The 22,192-nt window shown below is 46.0% G+C and overlaps 4 protein-coding genes and 1 long non-coding RNA gene across 18 annotated transcripts in view; 3 read left to right on the forward strand and 2 right to left on the reverse strand.

Moving 5' to 3' along the window:
- KIF13A (kinesin family member 13A) overlaps positions 1–1,320 on the forward strand; it is a 108,446-nt gene extending 107,126 nt beyond the window's left edge. For 6 of the 7 annotated variants that reach the window (XM_065667258.1, XM_065667259.1, XM_065667263.1 and 3 more), the window contains one exon: positions 624–1,320. In XM_065667258.1, the coding sequence (XP_065523330.1) occupies positions 624–910 (287 nt within the window). In that variant the 3' untranslated portion in view covers positions 911–1,320. The remainder of the gene's footprint in view (positions 1–623) is intronic. The other variant, XM_065667264.1, reaches the window with a different exon arrangement.
- Positions 599–4,600, reverse strand: LOC136008273 (uncharacterized). Its single transcript, XR_010610027.1, has 2 exons — positions 4,387–4,600; positions 599–872 (listed from the first exon to the last, which is right to left on the reverse strand). It is a non-coding gene; the product is annotated as an uncharacterized LOC136008273 (long non-coding RNA).
- SIRT5 (sirtuin 5) lies at positions 3,655–13,780 on the forward strand. 6 transcript variants are annotated; one of them, XM_065667271.1, is made up of 9 exons: positions 3,655–3,674; positions 5,250–5,387; positions 7,656–7,789; positions 9,296–9,521; positions 10,066–10,153; positions 11,072–11,125; positions 11,991–12,114; positions 12,909–13,024; positions 13,546–13,780. In XM_065667271.1, exons 2-9 carry the CDS (start codon positions 5,267–5,269, stop codon positions 13,619–13,621), a joined length of 939 nt encoding a protein of 312 aa, XP_065523343.1. In that variant the 5' UTR covers positions 3,655–3,674; positions 5,250–5,266; the 3' UTR covers positions 13,622–13,780. The 6 variants fall into 6 exon arrangements, with proteins under 6 accessions (XP_065523343.1, XP_065523342.1, XP_065523345.1 ...); XM_065667270.1 differs by lacking the exon at positions 3,655–3,674 and adding an exon at positions 4,545–4,646; XM_065667273.1 differs by lacking the exon at positions 3,655–3,674 and adding an exon at positions 4,697–4,964 and having other exon boundaries at positions 11,991–12,075.
- Positions 13,781–13,795: 15 nt separating this feature from the next.
- Positions 13,796–21,513, forward strand: NOL7 (nucleolar protein 7). Of its 3 annotated transcripts, none has more exons than XM_065667275.1 (9): positions 13,796–14,060; positions 14,144–14,204; positions 14,297–14,355; positions 14,517–14,548; positions 15,585–15,690; positions 16,342–16,463; positions 16,544–16,621; positions 17,333–17,396; positions 18,101–21,513. In XM_065667275.1, exons 1-9 carry the CDS (start codon positions 13,891–13,893, stop codon positions 18,123–18,125), a joined length of 717 nt encoding a protein of 238 aa, XP_065523347.1. In that variant the 5' UTR covers positions 13,796–13,890; the 3' UTR covers positions 18,126–21,513. The 3 variants fall into 3 exon arrangements, with proteins under 3 accessions (XP_065523347.1, XP_065523346.1, XP_065523349.1); XM_065667274.1 differs by lacking the exon at positions 18,101–21,513 and adding an exon at positions 17,474–17,750; XM_065667277.1 differs by lacking the exon at positions 18,101–21,513 and adding an exon at positions 17,606–17,750.
- The window catches only part of RANBP9 (RAN binding protein 9), a 40,404-nt gene continuing 36,381 nt past the window's right edge, over positions 18,170–22,192 (reverse strand). Inside the window, exons 12-14 of the mRNA XM_065667267.1 lie at positions 20,758–20,909; positions 19,962–20,073; positions 18,170–19,154 (exon numbers count right to left, since the gene is read on the reverse strand). Of these exons, the coding sequence (XP_065523339.1) occupies positions 19,024–19,154; positions 19,962–20,073; positions 20,758–20,909 (395 nt within the window). The 3' untranslated portion in view covers positions 18,170–19,023. The remainder of the gene's footprint in view (positions 19,155–19,961; positions 20,074–20,757; positions 20,910–22,192) is intronic.

Genomic DNA, 22,192 nt, shown 5'->3' on the forward strand with positions numbered 1-22,192 from the left:
CTCTGCTCTTGTGAGACCTCACCTGGAGTATTGTGTGCAGTTCTGGTGTCCTCACCATAAAAAGGACATGGAACTGTTGGAACAAGTCCAGAGGAGGGCCACGAGGATGCTCAGGGGACTGGAGCACCTCCCGTATGATGACAGGCTGAGGAAGTTGGGGCTGTTTAGCCTGGAGAAGTGAAGGCTGCGTGGAGACCTAATAGCAGCCTTCCAGTATCTGAAGGGGGCCTATAGGGATGCTGGGGAGGGACCCTTCATTAGGGACTGTAGTGACAGGACAAGGGGTAACGGGTACAAACTTGAACAAGGGAAGTTTAGACTGGATATAAGGAAGAAGTTCTTTACTGTAAGGGTGCTGAGGCACTGGAATGGGTTGCCCAGGGAAGTTGTGAATGCTCCATCCCTGGTGGCAAGGCCAGGCTGGACAGGGGCTTGGGTGAGATGGTTTAGTGTGAGGTGCCCCTGCCTGTGGCAGGGCAGTTGGAACTAGATGATCTTAAGGTATTTTCCAACCCTAACTATTCTATGATTCTATAACCAAGTGTATTTGAGCTTCAAGGCTGCAATTGTACATGCTGAAACAAGTGCCAACAACTAATTCTGTGCATTTGTTTTCATTGAAGGGAAGCATGATGGAATTGTAAAAGGCAGAGAGTACTTCCACTGCAAACCACGACACGGTGTCTTTGTTCGTCCTGGGCGCCTCAGCAAAGCACCAGCTTCCTTGAGGAAATGGAGTAGCACTTCACGGTCTCAGGCATCTTCCACTTCAGATAAACAGAGAAGTTCAGCGCTTCAAGGCTCATCACCCACACCTAAAACAGGAGGAGAGGTCCTCTGCCATTCGGGAGATGCAGCGGCTTCTGCTTTTTCTAGGAAACAGGAGAACAGGAAATCTTGGATTAACTAAACTGCAGTATTTTTGCACTTACTACACGCATCTCTGTGTAGAAAACTTTATGGATTTTTGAAGCTATTGTACATTTTAATCTGTCCATATGGAATGTGTATTCTCTAGAGTCCTTGACTTAATCCTCTAATTTTTTATAAATAATATATATATATTATATATATATATATGATTGTGTATCTATAGTTTGTCTGCCAGTGGGCAGATATGGCTGCACACTAAAATACAGTTAAAGCTGACCTGTAGATAACTGAGGTACTGGACTGTTTGATACACAACAACTTGGAAGATATATTTTAAACAACAAAAAATATTTTATTGTGGAAAAAGCAGGATGTAAATCCATATTTGGGTGGGGGGGAAGCTACGGTTTGCTGTTCTTAATTACCAAAGAACTGGTTTTAGACTGACACATTTACTGTTTCTATCTTTCTATTGTAAATGTTTTAACTGGTAACATGGTGCCATGCTTCTTTTAGTCACCGGGCACCGTGCAGCCTTACGTTCCGTGTTTAAGCACACTGAAATATCCAACTGCTTCGTATTTTTTGTCTTCCTAGAGGCCTGCCACTGTGCTGACTTGGCGTTGGATTGAAGTGACTAACAATGCCTGAGGCTACATGTCTGGCATTTCATATGTTCACATAAGCCAGCTGGGCAGTTTGACTGCAGGAACAGTATTACTGCAAGGGTGTAAGAGGACAACATTTGGGCTTTTTTGAGGGGGAGGGTGTTGGCTTATTGGGTGGGTGGGGGGAATGGGGAAACAAAGAAGCAGTAAATGGATCATGACTGCGAACTTTGCACTTGTTTCTTGCTGGTTATTATCAAGCTGAAATAGAACCTGCTAAAGTAATTTTAATCTGTAAAGTTTATTTTAATATTGGGAATGATGGAGGGATTTATGTCTGGTGGGCATGAATTCCTAAGAAGGTTGTTCCACGTGTAGATACTGTAGATGCCTGTACAAGCGTTGTGGCTATTTGTAAAGTAACACGGTAAAAAAGGAGTGAAGTGAATGGCCTGCTGTATCTGTTCTTTTGTTTCTTAGCAAGTGAATGATTGAGATACCTGGGACCTTACTGAAAAGCTGCTGTTCTTTCTTTGATTGTTGTGTACAGTAAGCGGACTCTTGTATTTTACTATTTACTGTAAAGAACTGTAATTTATATACTGCCATACTGTATTTAATTGGTACAGACCTACTGTGTGTTAGAATACAGACTGTTTACTTGGGATTTTAAAAAACATGCCTTGCCTGTGTTTGGTACAGTGAGGTCTCATGGTCAACTAGCACACTGTTTCTAGCTGGAGGTGCTCAGATGTAAAGTCATTTGTAAAAGTGCTGGAGAACGATGTGACTGGAGTAGAAGACTGGCTGCTGGTTATTCATCTCGCTCCACACTGACCAGTTTGTGCAGCCTAAGAGGAGAATAGCGGTCCCTGTAGATACAGGTCACCTGCTGTTTTCCCCATCCTTCATAGGCATAGGAGCAGAGCTGGGGAGCTCCTGCCAGAGAATAGCATTATGTGGGTCAAGGGGACACGGGACAAGCTCCTGGGAGGCGGATTGGACAGCCCTGTGGCTAAATATGTCAATGTCTCTGCTGAGTACAAAGCAGTTGGCGGCTAGGAGGGTAATGTGTTGGGGGAGGAGTAAAAGGAGATGTTCAGTGTTTTTGCCCTTGACATAGCTTTTGGCTCTTCTGAGCCTTACATGCTTCTTATGTGTTAATTGATTTTGATGAAATGACTGTCTCTGCAGAACATTTAATACTTCTGGTGTCCACCTAGAGTTGCATTAATGATACATCTGCTGGAGGAAATGGCTGTAATAGAAAAGACTTGTGCAGAAGTATTTTATCAAGCACAGATGATCATAGAACACTACCAGGTATCTACACCCAACACCACTGCTTGAAATCAATTTTAGATGTCACTTTAATCTTTTTCTAAAACTTTTCAGAAGACACACATTTTTCACATATTTGCATAAACATACTTGTCCAAGACCACTACAAACATCTTTGAGAGTTGATATGGCCATTTTCTGATGATTCAGTGTTTACACCAGGTTAGCATCAGCTGAGCTAGGCTTTCCATGGTTTCAGACCCTTCAGAATACAGAATGAGTGATGGATTGATTCAGAAACACTGGGATGATTATGCTGCTTGGAGTATACAATCTACACCATGCCAAGGAAACCAAAGCAAGCCTCATTTCATGCTGTACCCATTTTGCATAACTTGTGCTATCCTGACTTATTATTAAAAGACCTGTACTATTGCAAACATTGCATATTAACATGCTCTGCCTTTAGTTAATTTAAAGTTAGAAGGGGGGTATCTAACAAATGCAATGGGGTAATGTGAAAAGGCAAGCACTTAAGTTGATATGCTCCTCGAAGCTGTGGTGCATGAACAGAAGCACTAATGTTAGTAATGTTAGACTAGTAGTTTGCTGTCTTGAACTTTGTAATCAGCAGAAGAAAACTGTGATGGTAATCCAACTGCAAATTGATTCTCATTGTTGGTTTGTTGGGTTTGGGGTTTCTTTGTTTTAGTATTAATCAGCATCTGAAGTAGTCTGTCTAAGATGTGGGATGTACAATCCATACTAAGACTTCAATCTAAGAAAACAAGCCAACCCCAATTATAACACTGCATAACATAGTGCAGAGCCCATCCCTCCTCCACCTGACCTGCCAGAACAAACCTTCCACTTCAGTGTTGCCTGACTTTGACCATCAGGATAGTTCTAATGGTAAGTTTATGCTGGCCTTCCTCTTGGTTTTCTGAATTTAAGTGGTTTTTCAAGTGTACATGCATTGTGTGGATTCAGCCAGAGCTCTGGGAGGGCAGCTGGTACAGCCCAGTGAGCATGAGCACAGGGTTTAATTGGTACTGCTCCATCTTGAATGTCCCCTGGCAACCGTCTTCCTTCATGCTTGCAACTGGAGACAGAATATTGCATCCCGCCATGACATAGGCAATCGGAAGCAGCACCGTAATGAAAGAAGTGCAGGATGCAGTCCCTGGGAGCGGCCTCTGGGTATCCTTTGCTGTCTGTGGGTGACTGTACAGAGGGGCCAGGTCAGAGGCAGGGGCTGGGTGGGACTGCAGTGTGGTGGAACTTGCTTTTCAGCCCTCCCCATGTCAGGATATGCATTTTAGTGACCTCTTCATCTGTTTAGCTGGTAATTTAAGGCATTCAAAGGGGCAAAAATGTGTAAAATCTCAGATTGACTGAAAATTACTAGAGCGATTTAAAGTTGTTGCGGAAGGGTGGAGACAAGGCTGGATAAAAGTGGTTGATGTCTTGTTTCTGCAGAAAAACATGCTAAAACCATACTTCCTCATAAAAACTGTTCAGACTCTAAGCTGCCCAAGCTGTGTTAGCATAGCAGCAGATGGGAGTTGGGTCAGTGAAAGTGTGAACCGCAAATACCGGAAAGCATCCAGGTTTTCAGGCCTACCCGAGCATGACTTAATCTACGTGAGCAGTCGCGGCAGGGCAATGTTGTGAGCGAGCCGCGCTGCCTCAGGAGTGGACCCCGGACTCCGTCCGTCCGCATCAGCCTCACACGCCCGCGGCCGGGCGGGAGCTCCGTCAGCCGTTCCGCAGGGAAAGGGCGAGGGCGGAGCCGAGCCAGGGCCGGCCCTGCCGCAAACCCGGGGCGGGACGTGCGGCGCCGCACGACTCGGCCGCCCAGCCGCGGCCGCTCACCGCGCTGAGGTGAGTGCCGCCGGCGCGGAGGGACCCTGCGGCCCGGGGCCTCCGCGCCGGGGGACGGAGCCGCGCCGAGGGGGAGGCTTCGGCGGTGGCCACCGCCACCTCCTTCCCGACTCGACTCCGGCCCCCGGCGCGGTTCGCCTTCGCCCTTGTGCAGGCGGGCGGCAGCACGTACGCATGCTGGCCGCTGGGGTTGCTGCCGCTGCTCCGTCCCGGGTGAGCCCTGGCTAGCAAAGCGCCAGTCGGGGTTGGTTTTATATTCTTAAAACGCGGTTGATGGTCGGATCGTGGGAGCTGCTTTGGCGTGAGACGGCAAAATCGGCAAGTTAAACGTTGTAGAAAACCCGCGGCGGTGTGTTTTGGGGCGTTAGCGAATTTGTTCTTTGAGCAGAATGAACATCTTGGGTTCTTAACCGGAAGCAGAAGATCATCCCATTCTCAGGATCTCCTGTTTGAGATGTCTGGTTTTTGCAGCGCAAGGAAGGGAAGTTGAAGGTGCAAGAGAAAACTGCGATGAATAATCTTTGTACCTGTTCTTTATGGAGAAACCCTTGCAGAAATGTGCTCCCTCAGTGGGCCGCTTGTGATTCCCGTATTTCTCCCCAGGTGAAGTACTTCGAGGGATGCTGATGAGTCTCTTTCAGTTTACCGTTAGAAGGTTGGCTTCCCAAGCGTACTGTGGACTTAAGGCTGCTTCTTCAAAGAAACATAAGTTTTGCGTGGAAATGGCTCGTCCTAGCTCAAGTAAGGCATTAATGTGTTTCCTTGTGTACCCTGGACAGGTTTTTAAGCTAGATTTTAAATTCTAGAAGGTTTTGTGTTATAGGTGAAATCTATAGCTTAGTTCAGAATGTTTAGAACAGCTTGAACTTCATTTCCTCCCCTATCTCCCCTTTCCCTGGCTGCTAAAATTCGTCTTTTATGTCTGTATTCTGTATAGTTCCCCAAACCCTTGCATAGTTGCAGTCAGTGGGATTGCCTGGCAGCATGGTTTTAGTGGTTATAATTTATTTATGCACACAAGAGTATGCTGGTTAATGCACTTCCTTTTCATAATCCTAGTGGGTAATAAAAAACATTCCTTATTTCTTTGCACAAGAATTATGGAGGCCCTCAAGCATTTGTAGCGACTGAGGAACAGGGTATTGGGCAACCCTAACAGCCCTGTTCAGTCTGGTAGTAGTAAATATCCTCTTTTTGTTTTCTTGGGGGTTTTTTGTGTTTGTTTTTTAAGCTGAGGATGTGCCTTAACTGGAAAACTGTGCACAGAACTTCACAGCTGTCATGGTAACCCCCCTAACAAAAAAAAAAAACCTCCAAAGAATACATAGTAAATCATGAAGATTAGGGTTCTGATCAGCAGCTCAAAGTTCAGCTGAAGGCCAGTCACTAGTGGTGTACTGTAGGAGTCTTGCCAATATTGTTTAACACCTTCATTAGCGATCTGGATGATGGGGCAGTGTACTCTCAGCAAGTTTGGGGATGGCACCAAACTAAAAGGAGTGGCTGGTACACCAGAGAGTCATGCTGTTATCCAGGGGGGAACACCAACAGCCTGGCAACGTGGGCTAACATAAACCTTATGAAGTTCAGCAAGTGGAAATGCCAAGTCCTGCATTGGAACACCTTAAGCACCAGGACAGTCTGGTGTTGATCAGTGGGAAAGCAGCTCGGTGGAAAAGGCTCTGGAGTCCTGATGGGCACCAAATCGACTGTAAGCCAGCGATAAACCCTTGGGGCAACAAAAGCCAGTGGGTGTCTTGGGATGTACTCAGCAGAGCATCTCCATCAGGCCAAGTGAGGTGATCCTTGCCTTCTGCCCAACATGGTCAGGCACACCTGGAGGGCTGGATCCAATGCTGGGCTCCCCAGTACGACAAAGACATGGGCAAACTGGGGAGAGTCCATCAAAGGGCTTTGAAGGTGATTAATGGCTTTGAGCATCTGAGATGTGAGGAGAGGCTGTGGGGAGCCAGGGCTGCTCAGCCTTTAGGACACCAGGTTCAGGGGCATCTTATCAGTGCATAAAAACACATGATGGGAGGGAATGAAGACAAAACTGGACTCTTCTTAAGTAGTGCCCAGTGGCAGGACATGAGATAAGGGACACAAAGCACACAAGATTCCATTTGAACACAAAGAAACACTGCTTTTTGCTATGAGGGTGGTCAAACATGGGAATGGGTTGTGCAGAGAGGTTATAGTCTCCATCCTTGGGGATACTCGGCCCCCACCAGACTGGACACGGTCCTGCTATGCCTGACCCTGCTTGAGCAGGGTGTTGGACGGTCTCCAGAGGTCCCTTCTCACCTCAGCTGTTCTTTGATTCTAAAATATGTTGCTTTAAAATTAATATCTGAGGTAAGCTGGAAGAAATTATTTTTTTTGGTTTCTCTGTAACTAGCCTGTTCCCTCTGAATGTTGTTTTGACCCATAGAAAAATGCAGAGGAAATTTCCCATCTTCTTTCCCAAGTGACTTTACCTTGCAGGGGAAAAGGGGGGGAATGTACATTCAAAAATAGAAAATACAATTGCAAACCTAGAAAATGGCCAAGATGCCTCAGCAGGAAAAGCGTTTTTCCAAATGCCTTTAATTTTGAAGGTGATACTTTGTAACTAAGTGTAGATTTATTTTTTCATCTTGGGATCTTGGTTAGGATGAGGAAGCAAACAGTTCCTGGGTGATTGTGGCGACAGTTGTTATCAAGGTAGCACTAACTCCGTGGTCTTAGTTTAAGGCTCTGTCTTTCAAATATTGAGTGTATTCATAGTTTAATACATGTTGCCCTCCTAGGCTTGCTCATATGTGGTTTTGAGGCTCTCCAGGAATTTCCTTTCAAATTCTAATATAGAGAAACTCAGAACCAAATTAGTATTCTAAACTTAAAGTACTGGGAGGTATATGTGGAACCCATCTCTAGATGTGCCAGTTTGCCGGCACTGTCTCTATGGCTTCCTAAATAAAAGTACAAGCATTTGAGCAGCTGTTTGTTTTTCCTCCCTGCACACAGATATGGCTGATTTTCGAGAGGTGTTTGCCAAAGCAAAGCACATAGTCATCATCACAGGAGCTGGCGTTAGTGCAGAGAGTGGAGTCCCGACCTTCAGAGGGGCTGGAGGTTTCTGGAGGAAGTGGCAAGCCCAGGTACGTACTGGTGGCACGTGTCTGCGCAGCTCTGCTGCAATGCCTGTTGCGTGGGTGATGGTGAAGGGTCAGGAGAAGCTGGGCACCGTGGAGGGCGGAAGTACCCCACAGAGCTGTCCCTTTACACCCATATCTGCAGCTGTGCCCTGGGGGCTGCTTTGTGCAGTTGCAGCTGCTTCTCTGTCCTTACCAGTTGTTTGGGAAAAACAGTGTTCTTGCACACAGCTCTGGGTCTCTCTACCATCCTTGTTTCCTTGTTGCCTTGCAGCTTAGCTGTGTGGTCATCTTTCAACACTCTCACTGTTTTCCTACCTCGTTTCCTATTTCCTCTTTTAAACTTAAGAATGTTTTGCCAAAATAACAAAGGACAGAACCAATGATAGTGACTAGTTGTTTTGCATTAAATTTTGGTTTATCATCATACTCTTTAAAAATGTTTTAGGATGCTTTTTATTGTTTGGGGGCAGGGTTTTTTGCAGTTTTTAACTCTCCCACAAGCTTCTGTCTCTTGCTGGTGTGACCTTGCAGTGTCGGGAGCCACTGAGGTGGGAGAGGAGGCCAAAGCAGATACTGTGGGGTGGAGGGGTGCAGTGGCGAGCACCTGTGTGAGTTGCATAGGTGCCTCAGGAGTCTGATCCTTCATGCTGGTGCAGGTGTTTCATGTAACTGCTACACTATCAGTAAATGGTGCCTCAAAAGTTGCTATCTTGTTGGCTTTCTTTACATTTCTTAATGCAGCACTCATGAAAGATTTGATGAGGTTAAAAAGGTGTCAGAGATATGAGTTTGATGGTTTGAATCTAAAGATGCATTTTTTCTTTCAGTGACTATCAATTCAAATAAAGCATACATGTGTATAAATGCCTGGTTCTTCTGCAGCAAAAATCTTGGATTCAGCATTTTTATATCAGCAGAATTGCATGTTGTAGCATTAGGCTGAGATGCTCCTTACTTTAAAAAGAAGATAAGGCAAAGTTACAGTTACTGTGAAAAATACAGCTTGTCTTTTACATGTTGGTAAAATCTAAGACATTAGACTTTGGTTTTGATAATGGCTATAATTTGGCTTGTGTTACACTTAACGCAGAAAAGAAGTTGCTAGCAAAGGAAATATATCCACATAATGTTAAGTTTTATGGCTGCTATGAAAAAGAGAGTTTTGAACCCTAAAAGTTGTGTGCATTGAAATATCTTCCATTGTGCTGCACTACACTCTTAATAATTTGGTGGGGCAGCACAGAATAAGGTCCAGGTGTACTGTGTAAAACCAGGTACCACACTGTTGATATCGGTTATTTCCTCATTTGATAAGATAATTGGACTTGTCATCCCTATAAAGGCTATTGAAGTATATTTTTATCAACTGCATCTGGTTATAAATAATTTGCTTCTGATAGTCTTGTTGTGCTGGGAGCAGTGTAAGTGGCAGGAATCTGGCTGGTTTCATCTGGGGAGGGCATTTTCTTGCCCTTTCACTGGTAGCATGACTTGTCATGTCTTTTCCAGGAGCTGGCTACCCCAGAGGCTTTTGCACGAAACCCTTCTCGTGTGTGGGAGTTTTACCACTACCGCCGGGAGGTGATGTTGAGTAAACACCCGAACCCTGCACATATTGCCATTGCCGAATGCGAAAAGCGACTGAGCAAGCAAGGACGGAGCGTTGTGGTCATTACTCAGAATATTGATGAACTACACAGAAAGGCAGGCACAAAGCACCTCTTAGAAATCCATGGTAAGAATCAGCTTACTTGTCTGCTTACGGGCCAGCAAACCTGGGGGGAAGAAGAAAGAGCAGGATAAGTACTGGGAGAAAAGAAACTTACCTTTAAAATGGTAATAACTTGCACAAAGTGATTTACTGTAACACCATGTTCTCTTTTGGAAGTTGTTTTGGGTACTTCATATGCATTGGGCATAGTTTAATTTTGATTGACTCAGTTTTAGAGGGACTGTTGTTGCTCTTCACTGTGGCCTTTCAGCTGAAGGGACTGTGTTGTGTCTCTTTGCTGGGTCTGGCCTGAGCTTAACAGTGGCACTGGTCACCTCGGGCTGCTGAACAAAAGCATGTGTTTGCACTGTATAAATAATCTCCTTCATAATGCTGGCAGGTTTCAACACTTGGCTGTTACGTTCATGTAGTGTTACCCAAGTTACTCACGAGGTATAGTCTTCAAAGTCAAATAAAGGCCACACAGGATAAACACAACCACTTGCTCACTCAGCCATGCCCCAGACGAGTCGTTCGATTCCTGATGTTTTCTCTTGGTGTGTTTCAGGTAGTTTATTTAAAACTCGATGCACCAACTGTGGAAACGTAGCTGCAAATTACAAGAGTCCAATATGCCCCGCGTTGGCTGGGAAAGGGTAATTAATACATCTGCTTGTAAACTGCATTTTCTACTTTGCTGCTCAGTAGGAAAGGAGCCATATTAGGAGCATACAGGAGTTTTGGCTGCCCGTCCTGTTTTACATCAGTAGTATTAACGCTTAAATTTTACACAGCTGTTTGGAACCATGAGTGTGCTGTTCAGTAACTTCAGTGAGAGCCTATGATGTTGTAAGTCCTGTGAAGGAATAACTGTTAGCACAATGTGAAGTATGTCTTAATTAGAAGAATTTCAGATGGTCTGAAACTCTTATTTTGGACATCAGCTAGTTGTACTCTTTGAGAATGTGTGTTTTCTGCCATCCTCTTCACCTCCCAGGTTTTTTATTAAATCAGATGCTTATTCCTTAAATTGGACTGCCATCACTCGATACATATATTGTCCTCTTCTTTGTCTAGCACCTGGCAGCTTTTGTCCTTCGGCTCCTCAGTAAGATTCTCATTATTACAGGCCTCAAAACAAAGATGTAATAAACAATTGGGAGGGAGGTGTAAGTTCCCAGGATTTCTATAACTTCAAAAGTTGCAGAAAAATCTTTCAGTCGCCTTTTTCTAGTCACCCTCTTGCTTTCACCTCTAACAAAAAGGGGAGAGGCGTGTGGTCATAGATTTTTAGGTATTTGCATTTCACCAGACCTTTAGGTAGTTACTTAAATATTTGTTGTGTCTGTCAGAGTTTGACCAGTTTAGGACAGTTGCTTAGCTCTGGGATAATCCTGGATAAACACCTGCTTCCCCTGTGTGTGGTTATGGTAGGGTTGTGGTAGGTATTGAAGTTGGCTGAAGTTGCAAAGATCTCTTGATTGGAGAGTGTGCTTTAGAGAATACTGAGTTTTTATTAATGTACAAAATGCACTTTGTATGGCTGAATATGTATTGCGATTTTGTAACTTCAGGGCCCCAGATCCTGACACAGAGGATGCTGCGATTCCAGTTGAAGAGCTTCCTCAGTACGTGATGACTAAGTTGTGTTTTGCTGTTACTTCTTTATGCTTTGTTGTACATCTCAAAGGCTTATATTACTTTTCATGTGATTTTGGAAGGACACGGAGGCTTTCTCCAGGAGAGAAAGGCATTTGACTTATCCTCAGAGAACTGATCTGAAGTTAGGGGAGACAGCAGAAAACAGGAGTGTGCACTGGAAGTTTACTGTGATGCAAAAGGCATGGCATGTTTGTGTACTTCAGCATCCAGCTGGAAACATGCCTAAATTCACAGGGCTTGTAGTAAGTGGAGTCATAGTAGCACGTAGTTTCTTACTTCAGTTCTACACAGTAAACATTTTGCTACTTTGTGGGTGCTGCCTGCCATTAATCTGGAGCACTGTGCTCAGGCAAAGCCACAGCATAGTCCTTTGCAGGCATTAAATGTGCCATGGTGCTCTTTTATAACAGCTGCAGATGCAAGAGACCACCATGTTTTTCATCTGGTTCCTAAGGAAAAGAAGCTAACACATCTGTCAGTTCACTTTCTCCTTAAAACCCGATTGGCCAGTTTGTTAAAGTCGAGGGATGCCGAGGTCTGTAGCACATACTATGTTTCAAGTTTCATCCATTTCCGGCACTGAGTAAGGGGCTGACACCACTAAGTATTTGAGTTGCACAACTGTTCAGCAACATGTTCCACGTGGCCAGGCAGCACTTGTGCATTTCCAGCATCTGTGTGGCACAGCATCAGCTGCCCTCTGCCCAGCACACAGTAGAGGAGGGTGTGGGGGGGGCTGTGAAGGAGAAAAGTGGAGGATCGAAGGCAGGTAAGATGTGCCCAAATGAGAATGAAAACAACCATGTGTAACCTTGTTCTTTTTTCAAACAGGTGCGAGGAAGACGGCTGCAATGGGCTCCTCCGTCCCCATGTTGTATGGTTTGGTGAAGCCCTGGATCCGGACATTCTCACTGAGGTGGAGAAGGAGCTTGATATTTGTGACCTCTGCTTGGTAGTGAGTGACGCATTTGTTACCTGGCCTCTCAACCAAGGGGGAAGCCACACTAAAGGGGTTGCACCACCTGGGTAAAGGGGTTGCATGTGTGCTTCCCTGAGGAAACTAAAAGCCCCCAAGGATTCTCTGGTGTCAAGTGTGAAACTTTAAAAGGCCACGAAGTCTGAAAATGTACATACGCTACTTGGAAATCAGCAGGTTCAGCATGTGTGCATTGTGCTCAGCTGGCACCTGCCATCTACGTTCAGTACACACAGGGGTTAGAGGTTCAAGTGTTAAGAGGTTCGGTAATACTGTTTAGCTGCTGAATTTCTCAAACAGTGAAAATTATGATTATTTCGATGCTCAGTTAAGAAAAAAGTGTCAAAATATGGTAAGAAGGTAGCTAGCTGTTATCACAGGCTGCTTTCTTTTGTGATGTGATTTACACACTCACTGGTTCCAGCTCACTGACCCAAACACTTACTTGGAATATTGTGTACCGTTCACAGACTAACCCCAGCTAACAGAAGGAACATCTTGTTTTGTTTTCCTGAACACAAGGTCTTTCCAGTTACAATCCGCAAACAGGTTTCCTTGGGTTACATCAGAGAAACCACTCCGGGTTCTGATACATGTGCAGTGACACTAAATACAGATACTGATTGGGCTTCATTTCTGTAGGGATCTTCATGCTTTAGTGGTTTTGCACATCCAGTGTTCTGAGAAGGGTCCTCGCCTTGTGGGTTGGTTTGGTTTTGCCTGTTTAACTGCTGGCCTGCTACACTCACTGTTTTTTTGCCCTGTGTCTGCAGGTTGGAACCTCCTCTGTGGTGTATCCTGCTGCAATGTTTGCCCCACAGGTATCTGCTAGAGGAGTGCCGGTTGCAGAGTTTAACATGGAAGCTACTCCTGCTACAGACAGATTCAGGTAAAGCTGTTCAGTTTTAAACTAGCAAACTTTAGTCCCCTGCATCTTCACTCTTGCTTTGAACTGCTAAAATGCTTAGCAAAATTTTAAACATGATCTAGGTTTTTTCCCCTATGTTTAAGAAATACTATTTTCTTCTAATAAGTAAGAGGAGGCGATTGCTCTTTCTTGGTAGGATTAACACTGAAGTAAGTTCTTGCACTTCTTACAGAGCAGTTGTGTCTGCCCCATCCCAGGCAGCACTCAAGGCTAGCTCGGACCTGGCTTTGAGCAACCTGCTCTAGTGGAAGGTGCCCCTGCCTGTGGCAGGGCGTTGGAACTGGATGAGCTTTAAGGTCCCTTCCAGCCCAAACCAATCAATCAAGACACAACTGTATGTTTCTAAGTGCGAAGCTGAAGTTTGTGCCTGTGTCCTAGGAGTCCCCCTCCCCAGGCAGCGAGGCTGACTCGGTACCTGCTTGTCAAACGCACCCGGGCTGCCAGAAGCAAGCCTGCCCCTTCAACCGCCTGCTTCCTTCCAGGTTCCACTTCTCGGGCCCCTGCGGGACCACTCTGCCGCCGGCGCTGGCTCGCCACGAGACCGAGATCATCTCTTGAGCGCCTCGGAGCACCCGGCGGGTCAGCGCCCAGTGTGGCAGCCGCGGCCGGGAGGCGGCGGCGGGTCGCGCCGGACCGGCCCTGCCCTGCTCCCCCCCGCAATAAACGGGCGGCGGGGCCCGGGGCGGCTCGGCTCCGGCCCCGCCGCCACCGCTCGTACCTCGGCGGGTCGTCTGTGTGTGCGCGTGCGCGCCTGGAGGGGGAGGGGCGGGGCCGCGTGCAGCCGGGAGCGCTTCCGGGGCGGGGGTCAGGCGGGCGGCGTGGAGGCCATGGCGCGGCGGCCGAAGGGGTCCGCGGGCGGGCGCGGGGCGCGCCCCGCGGTCGTGGGGCCGTCCTCCTCGGAGGATGAGGCGGACGAGGCCCCGCAGGAGGTGTCCTTCGGCGTGGCGAAGGAGGCGGCCGAGACCGAACGGAAGCTCGCGGGGGAGGCGGCCCGGAGGTACCGGCACCCGCGCGCGAGCCCTCGTCTCTTCCCATCCCCCTCCTTTCCCCGCGCTGACGGCGCCTCCCGCCTCCCCGCAGGCACCGGGAGCTGCTGAAGGAGAAGCGGCGGCGGCGCCAGGAGCTGTTCGCGGAGCAGAAGGTACCGCGCCCCCCCCGCCCGCCGCCCTCGGGCAGCAGCCCCGCCGCTCCCCTCCCCTCCCCTCCCCTCTGACAGCTCCCTTCTCCCCGCAGAAGCGAAAGCTGCTCCCCGAGGCCGTGCTGCAGGAGCTGGCCGCCGCGCCGCCCGCACGGTGAGCGGCGGCGTGAGGCGGTGGGTGGGTGCTGGGGTGCCGGCCCACGGTGCGGCCCCGCCGGCTCCTGGCGTTAGGGGGAGGACGGGGCGGAAATTGGGCCGGGGGGGGGCTCTAAGGGTGGGTTGGAGGAGTAACGCATTGCCTTGTCTCCCCCCCAGACCCGAGAAGAAGGCTGCGGCAGCTAACCCAGGTATACTAGTGCTTGTCCTGCTGCCTTCGTGCACTGCCTGGCACCTCGGGCCGGTGCTTCAGTGTTAGAGCTGCAGTAGGAGGAGCGCCTCTTGAAGTCTGAAATGTGCACAGGATGGACAGGCAGAACCGTGTTGCCGAGGGAAAACATACGTGGAAAAAAAGTCGTATTTAATCTGATTCCTGCGCTGTTTACAGAAGCTGTTTGCTGTACAATGGGTTCAGTTAAAACAGCCCGTGGTGTTTAGGAGGTAGCAGGCACGTGTTATAGGAAAAGCAAGGATTATCAGAGGGTGATTAATATTTAGCATTGAAGTTATAAAGGCTGTTCCTGGATGGAGTTGTTCATCACATTGATAGTTCTTTACATATCATACTATGATGTAACAGCATCTGTAAAAAAATTAGGTAACTTTATTTCAACTTCTGAACTAGAAAATCAATCTGGAGTATTCCTGACTGCTGTTTTGTTGCCCTCTTCACCTGTGCTTCAAAATACTTAAAGTTTTGGGTTGTTTTTAACCAACTCTTGCATCCGTACTCACATAGTTACATAGCTGGGTGGTGTAGCTGCTACTTTTTCTTCCTTTTACTACTGTTTTAAAAAAATCTGTTGGCATAAACAGGATAATGCTCTGAACACTTCAGTAGCCCCAGTATTTTAGTTAATGGTGAGTAGGAGGCTGAGGCTGGACTCCCCTTTGTTACTGAATGCAGCAGAACAGTTATGAGTATCTGTCCTGATGAATCCTGTTTTGTGGTGTTAAGGAAGTTAAGGTATGCCAAGGAAGGGGAAAGCTGGCTGGCAGTACTTTGGGTGGCTCCCCTGAGGCATGCTGCTTCTCTTTCCTCTCACAGCCCTTCTGTGATGGCTGTTCTCTCTCTCTGACTGCTCAGAGCTGCTGAAAAATGCCTACTGGAGTTATCTAGAGACCTCTTCTTTTCGGCAGCCTAATAATAGTTGTTTCATTCCTGTCCCTCTTTCACTTGCAGCTCTTGATTCATAACTGGAAAATTTTCTATTCAATTTACCTTAGGTAAACGCCGTGGAGGTGGGGCTGTGAAGCAGAAACAAGGGCAAGTCCAAAGGCAAGGCCAAGTCAAAAAGCTGGTGAACAAAGACAAGCAAAGAAAGGGCACCAGGTACAATGGGAGAAGATCCAGGGTGTCTGTGTCTGCCCCCATCCCCATGTGGCACTTCTGCCTGTGGAGGGGGGTCTCACAGATCTTGCTCTGTCACTGTATGGCTGTGCTCTCTTCTTCACTTGATGTTTCCCCTGCTGTCCCTCTGAAAGCATGTGCTAAAAGCACCTTTAATATACTTCTGATACAGCATGCGTGTAAGGTGTGTATATATACATATATATAATCTATAATTTTTTTACATATTACATATATACATGCTGTGATGTAACTGGGCAGTCACAAGCACAGCAGCACTAGACATTGTGTTCTGTGCTGCTATAGGTCTGGTTGTTGAGCACTAAATTCCTGCATTTCAGTCTGTCCCCTTTTTTTCTTTGTCACTTTGTTCCTGTAGAGGAATTGCACTGGCTTCTGGGGAGACTGGCTCAGGACTCCCAAGGAAGAGTGTGGGGCACATAAAGGCGTATGGTGACAGGTTGAGGGTCTTGGTCCATTGTTTTATTTTCTTAATTACAGCTGCAACGCTTGGCTAAGCATCAAGAAACCACCACCAGGCAGTGTTGTGCCCAAGTAGCAAAGCCCTAGCTAGTAGCGTGTCTGGGTTCTGTAACTACACTGCAGGGATTTACAGCTCTTTTGTTTAACTAGGTCAACAGGAAACTATACAGCTGTGTGCTTAAAAGACCAGAGTTTAACAGGCCTCCAGCAACAGCTGGCTAAAGACTTTATAAATGCTCAGCTCTACGGACCACATGCCAACCGGGCACAGCGTAAGCAGTTTTTCTTCAGTGGGTCTGCATCTGGATTTCTCTAGGCTAAACTTGGTAACTAACACTCATCTCTGTTTCAGCAAATGAGTATTTTTCCCTGGAAAACAAGAAAAACCCAGTTAAAAAAGCTGCAGTTCAGTTTGTGGACAAAGAATGGGGTGAGTATAAAAAGCCACAGTAGGTACTCCTTCTGACATTAGGTGGTTTTAAAGTACTCTAAAAAAACAAAACACCTTTCCCATGTTGGAAGGGTCTCTCTTGCTACCTTCTAACTAACTCCAAAGAAGCAGATAGCAAGGGAAGGGTAAGAGGTCGTTGCAGCCTGACTGGCTAGATGGGCCCTCCTCAAGGAAGGGCATGTAAGACACAACTTGAAAAGAATGACCTTGGAACCATGTTTGCTTGATAAATCCTAATTGTTAAAACCTCTGAGCTGTTGGAATTCACTTCAGGTATGTGTAAAACTTACATAAAGTAACAATGCTTCCATGTGAAGACAGGGAATTAGCACCTACTTCTCATCAAGAAAAATGATGGAGACATGAGTGGGGACAGGCAGGGGGCCTCAGTCAGTTCCAGCCACATACCCACAGCCTATGAGGCTTGTGAGCACTGGAGGCAAAAATTACTGGTGTGTAATAGGCAGCATCTGCGTTTCATTTGTGTTTCAGAAGTGAAAGGAGTGCTAGACCCTGAAAGAGATTGGTGCCCCTGGCCAGCGGAAGGCAGCTGTTGAATGTATAATATGAGAAAGTTTTATCAGCTTTCCAGTCAGTTCTGTTCTGAACTACTGCAGTAATCACTGGACAGCTGCTTCTCCAGTAGGTGGGCTAAGAAAATGGTAACTAACAGCTTTTTATCCTTTTAAGGGCAAGAAAAAAAGCAAAAAGCAGCAAGGTTTAGAAGACGCTGGCTCTCAACACAGCTTAAAATGTGAGTATGAAGACAGCTTTTTCAGAAGATGCTACCAAGGACTTTTATTGGAAGTTAGCCCCTCACCCCAACAACAGTGTTTTTCTGCCTTTGCTGCTCCATCATGACTTCACACTGGAGCTCCAGCCAGGAGCCCCCAGGAGGCTCCAGCCTTCACAATACAGTGCCTGAACTGACCTCCCTCTTCTCTTCCCTCCCCCTGTCTGAAGGGGAAGCTAAGGAACAGCTGGGCATGTGCACTGACTCTGCTTCAGCTCGATTTATAACAGCAGGAGCTACTACCAGCCTTGGAGAGCTGCCTCCATGAGGCAGTTCCTTTGTAGAGAATAAAAAGATGAACAATGTTGTACTTACTGCTTTGAATCCTGCATTTCTTACAGCAGTCAATGGTTTTTGCTTTGCATCTCTAGAGAAAGGCTGTCCCCTAGCACCAGTCATCAAGCCAGGTCATGCAGCAGGCCACTGATGATCAGTCCAGCCTGATGGTCACACTGAAGGAAGGTTTTTTTGCCCATCTTCAGGGAGTACCAAGTAAGCTCCTTTGGTGCCCTGACTCTGTGCTGCACTAAAACTTGCTTTATGGCAAGTTATAGCAAGACCACCGCAAACCTTTAACAGCCACTAGCTCAGGCAGTGCAAGTGCTCCCATGTAGGGAAGGGGCATCTGCCACTCAAGCAAGTGAGACACCTCTCTAAATTCACAGGCTGACACAGGAAGCGCTGTCCTAGGACAGAACTCTAGAGCCAAGAAAATGTAGCATACACCTCCATGCTACCGTGTATGTAGAAGTAAGTTTTTAATGGCTGGTTAATTATGGTATCACTACATTTTATTGCAATATAGTACTATTTAAGCACTTTTAAAAATGCAAGGTGTACAAAGATTAAATTAAGACTGTAAATTGACTAAATATTTGGTTTTTATATAAATAGGTCATAACCACACTGTGTTGACATGTAATACTGTTATAATACAACAGTTAAACTGGTGAGTCTACACAACAGAAGCTGTCTGTAATTAAACAAGGAAACAAAGTTGAGAAGACCATGTTAAAACAAAAAAAAACCCTACTAAGATCAACAGGCTGGGATTGTAAGTAGCAACAAACATATTCACTCAGCTCCTGAGTAATTCAAGTTTTACAGTACACATTAAAAAATATCATTTCTTCCCATCAACACTATATATCCAAACCATTTGCGTTTTGCAAATTACACTGATTGAACTATGTAACAATGGGGGTGGAGGTTGGCAAGTCATCCTGCTTGACATTTGCATCACCCACATGCTAATACATCTGCCTTTTCCGTCTTCCGTCCCACCACAAGGTAGCAGGATTTTTGGTTTGTTTTGGACAATCGTTTAAAGGACCGGTACTTGTCAATCTGGATGTCTGACATTATCAGTGACACTTTCAACTCTTAGTTGTCTAAGAGGTTTCAAGATGGAAATTTTCTCCTAACACTAAGTTAGAAATCATTTGCATCATGCTGTAAACTAGGAAGCAACATAAAGCAACAGACTTGTCCTTAGTACATAATTAAAATCCCAAATTCCAGTCAGCAGAGCTGGCCTACTTTCCATGTTTAATATGCCATGACATCTTTCAGGTCTTCAAATGCATAGCTAGTGTAGGTAGTCTTCCACTGTGGCAAAGGCGCAGGAGCCAATTCCTGATCGAGCCATCAATCCCAGACACTGTGACGCTTGCCCCATTGCCAGGGCAAGCGGCGGTTGCTTTGGCAGGTTGTGAGTCTCTGGAAAAGAATAACAGCAGCAGTTAAAACACCCCATTAATTTCATGGTAATACACTGAAAACTTCAACTATAAGCTTAAATTGTTCATACAAAATTCCTCTATTTGCTTTTGCACCAAGACAGAGCAGGAGCAAAAAAGTGACACTTTCAAATTCCCTGCATAACACCATTATTGAACAGGACCAATTTTGCTTTGAACAACAAAGATGACTACATTTGTTACATTAATGTGCCCCCAGAAGTACCACAGAATGGTTTGGGTTGGAAGGAACCTTAAAGCTCATCCAGTTCCAACCCCCTGCCACAGGCAGGGGCACCTTCCACTAAAACCAGGTAGCTCAAAGCACCATCAAACCTGGCCTTGAGCACTGCCAGGGGTGGAGCAGCCACAACTTCACTGGGCAACCTGTGCCAGGGCCTCAGCACCATCACAAGTCTTGATCTGAATCTACCCTCTCTCAGTATAAAAACATTACCCCTTGTCCTGTCACTACATGTACTTGTCAAAAGCCCCTCTCCAGATTTTTTGCAGGCCCCCTCAAGTACTGGAAGGCTGCACCTAAGGTCTCCCCGGAGCCCTCTCCGGGCTGAACAAGCCCAACTCCCTCAGCCTGTTTTCACAGGAGAGAAGACAGGGAAAAACTCTTACTGAAGGAGTGTACATGACATCGCTACACTTCGTTAATGATTCAGTCAGCCCTGTACCAAGCTCAGCAGATGGTGCATGGTGGGCAGCAGTGCTCCCTGTCTCAAATGACAGGCTCTCCATACCATACATACTAACCACCCGGCTTGTATGTACTCACCTAGTATTGCACTATTAAGTACAGAGCACACAGGTTCTCTTTGTATCGGGTCAAGCTGATTTCCAACAGGGCTGCTCCAGGGATCCGAATAGGCAAGTAAACTGAATGCATCCTGTGGAAAGGTAATTTTTATTACGTCTTGCAGCTATATGTTACTAGTGAACACAAGGATATTTTCTTCACTCATTCCAATTCAGAATCACAAAGGTGATTGTCAGTGACCTTCATCAGTACAAAAGGATAAAAAGAAATGTAACAGGATTTGTGCCCATTTTGAGCAAGCAGTGTTTTTCCCCAATAAAAAGGCAAATGGGAGTGGTATTTTATTACCTGATGGGGGGAAAGAAAACAAACTGAAAACTGCATGCAGTCCAGTCTTGGCAGAGGAATTCTTTTCCAGAGCCATCTTAGATCAAGGTAAACAGATCAGTACCAAAGAGAGCACATTCTGGGCATCCGTATCAATCCTCTTTCTCATGGATCATCATTAGAGCTGAAAACAGCACTTTGTTTTCAAGAGGCCAAGTTACATGGCCAGAAATGAGACTGAAGTGCTAAATTTATCTCTGGGTTTAACTGTAGCACAGCATGAAAGCATCTTCCCTGTGAATACGCTGCACAGGCAAGCCAGGAGACAGTGCTGTATCACAGCTGACTAGGACACTGCTCTCAGACCACAACAACAAAATGGCAGCAGTTAAAGCAGCATAGTACTGCCATGCCCCATGCTGTGGGAATTTTCTGCTGGGCAGCACAGTTATTCCACTTAATGCCACAACTTCCAGGTTAAATATACCTTGAGCATCTTCTTATTCGCCGTGTTTTTCCCACATTCTCTTCTTAGTTGCTCACTCATGGCTTGCAATTCTCTTCCAAAATGGATCATCCTTTCAATGGCTGCCTGGCTGCCACCACACAGCTGACGTCTCAACTGACTTGAATCTACTTCTGCAAAAACGACAGCGTCATCATCACCCCAGCAGAGCTAACAATAACAATCTACGGATCTACAGAACCTGCGCTGATTTCACTCAGAAGGCATGTGTCTTCTCAGAGAGAACACCGGGCCAGAGACCTTGGCCTAACGTACCCCTGTTCCAAGTACTGCCCAACTGCTCCTCCTATGATCATTAAGAGGCTTATGGTTAACTAAGGGCAAAGGCTGTCTACACATGCTGTTTATTCTGCAATGCTGAATTTTAAACTAACTTGACCATAAACCAAATTTTACCCTAAAATCTTACGGGAGTTTAATAAAGACAACAATAAGTTCTGCTTTTTTAATTCTCTGGCATTGCACTTCTAAAGATACACCAAAGCCAGAACTGATGATAAGGCAGAGTAAGATCACCTGAACTCCCAAACAGACAAGATGATGCTCATACTCCTTGTAGAATATATTAGCTTAATAATTTTGACATTTCAGGTTTCTTCTGTAACTAAGCAGAACACCGCAATCGATTTCTTTACTCTTTGCTACAATGTTCCCCAGCACTAGTGATTTTAAAAGATATTAATGCAGTTCATGACCAATAAATCAACCCTTGGCTCCTCCTGAAGTTCTGCCTTTTTTAAATTTACAGCTAAAGCAGTCTGTTAAAAACAGACAAACAAAAGGGGCATTTGTCCATTCCTTGCTTTCTGTCACCAGCGGAATCAAGTTCTGAATCAGAGTTTGATGTACACCGTAACTACCAAACCATTCTTGTTCCCGATTTTAACACTGCTCTCTAGTGATGTATTCTAACCACTATTTCAAGCAAGGATTTGTAAGGCCTCTTTTACTTTTTGCTTGGATGCGAGCTTATCACCTCTGGAAAAAACCTGCCTACATAACACTACAGACACAGCACTAAGGAGAATATACAGACATTTCAAACAGCAAAAAAAGCACCACAACAACCACCAAACTCGAACTGTGGGGAGTAAACAATGTAGGCTGAGGAGCCACACTGCTTTCTTTACAAAGGTGAAGCACCCAGAAATCTTCAAGAAGTGGTGTTTGTTGCTGCTCTCCAAACTAGGACATCACTTTCCACAGGTAGAAAACAACTGCATTAAAAAGCCAAACCAAACCACAAACAACTCTGCGCCCTGTGCAGCCGCTTCACGTCTGTCACGGCAAGCCTCTGTGGAAAAGGCTGCAAGAGAGTGAAAAAGTGGTTTGTTTTCTCTGTCACAGAAATGAGGCCTTGTTAGTAGCCAGTTGCAGAGCATAATGCAGGGAACAC

Source organism: Lathamus discolor, chromosome 2 (genome assembly GCF_037157495.1).
Source record: "Lathamus discolor isolate bLatDis1 chromosome 2, bLatDis1.hap1, whole genome shotgun sequence".
NCBI classification, from domain to species: Eukaryota; Metazoa; Chordata; class Aves; order Psittaciformes; family Psittacidae; genus Lathamus; species Lathamus discolor.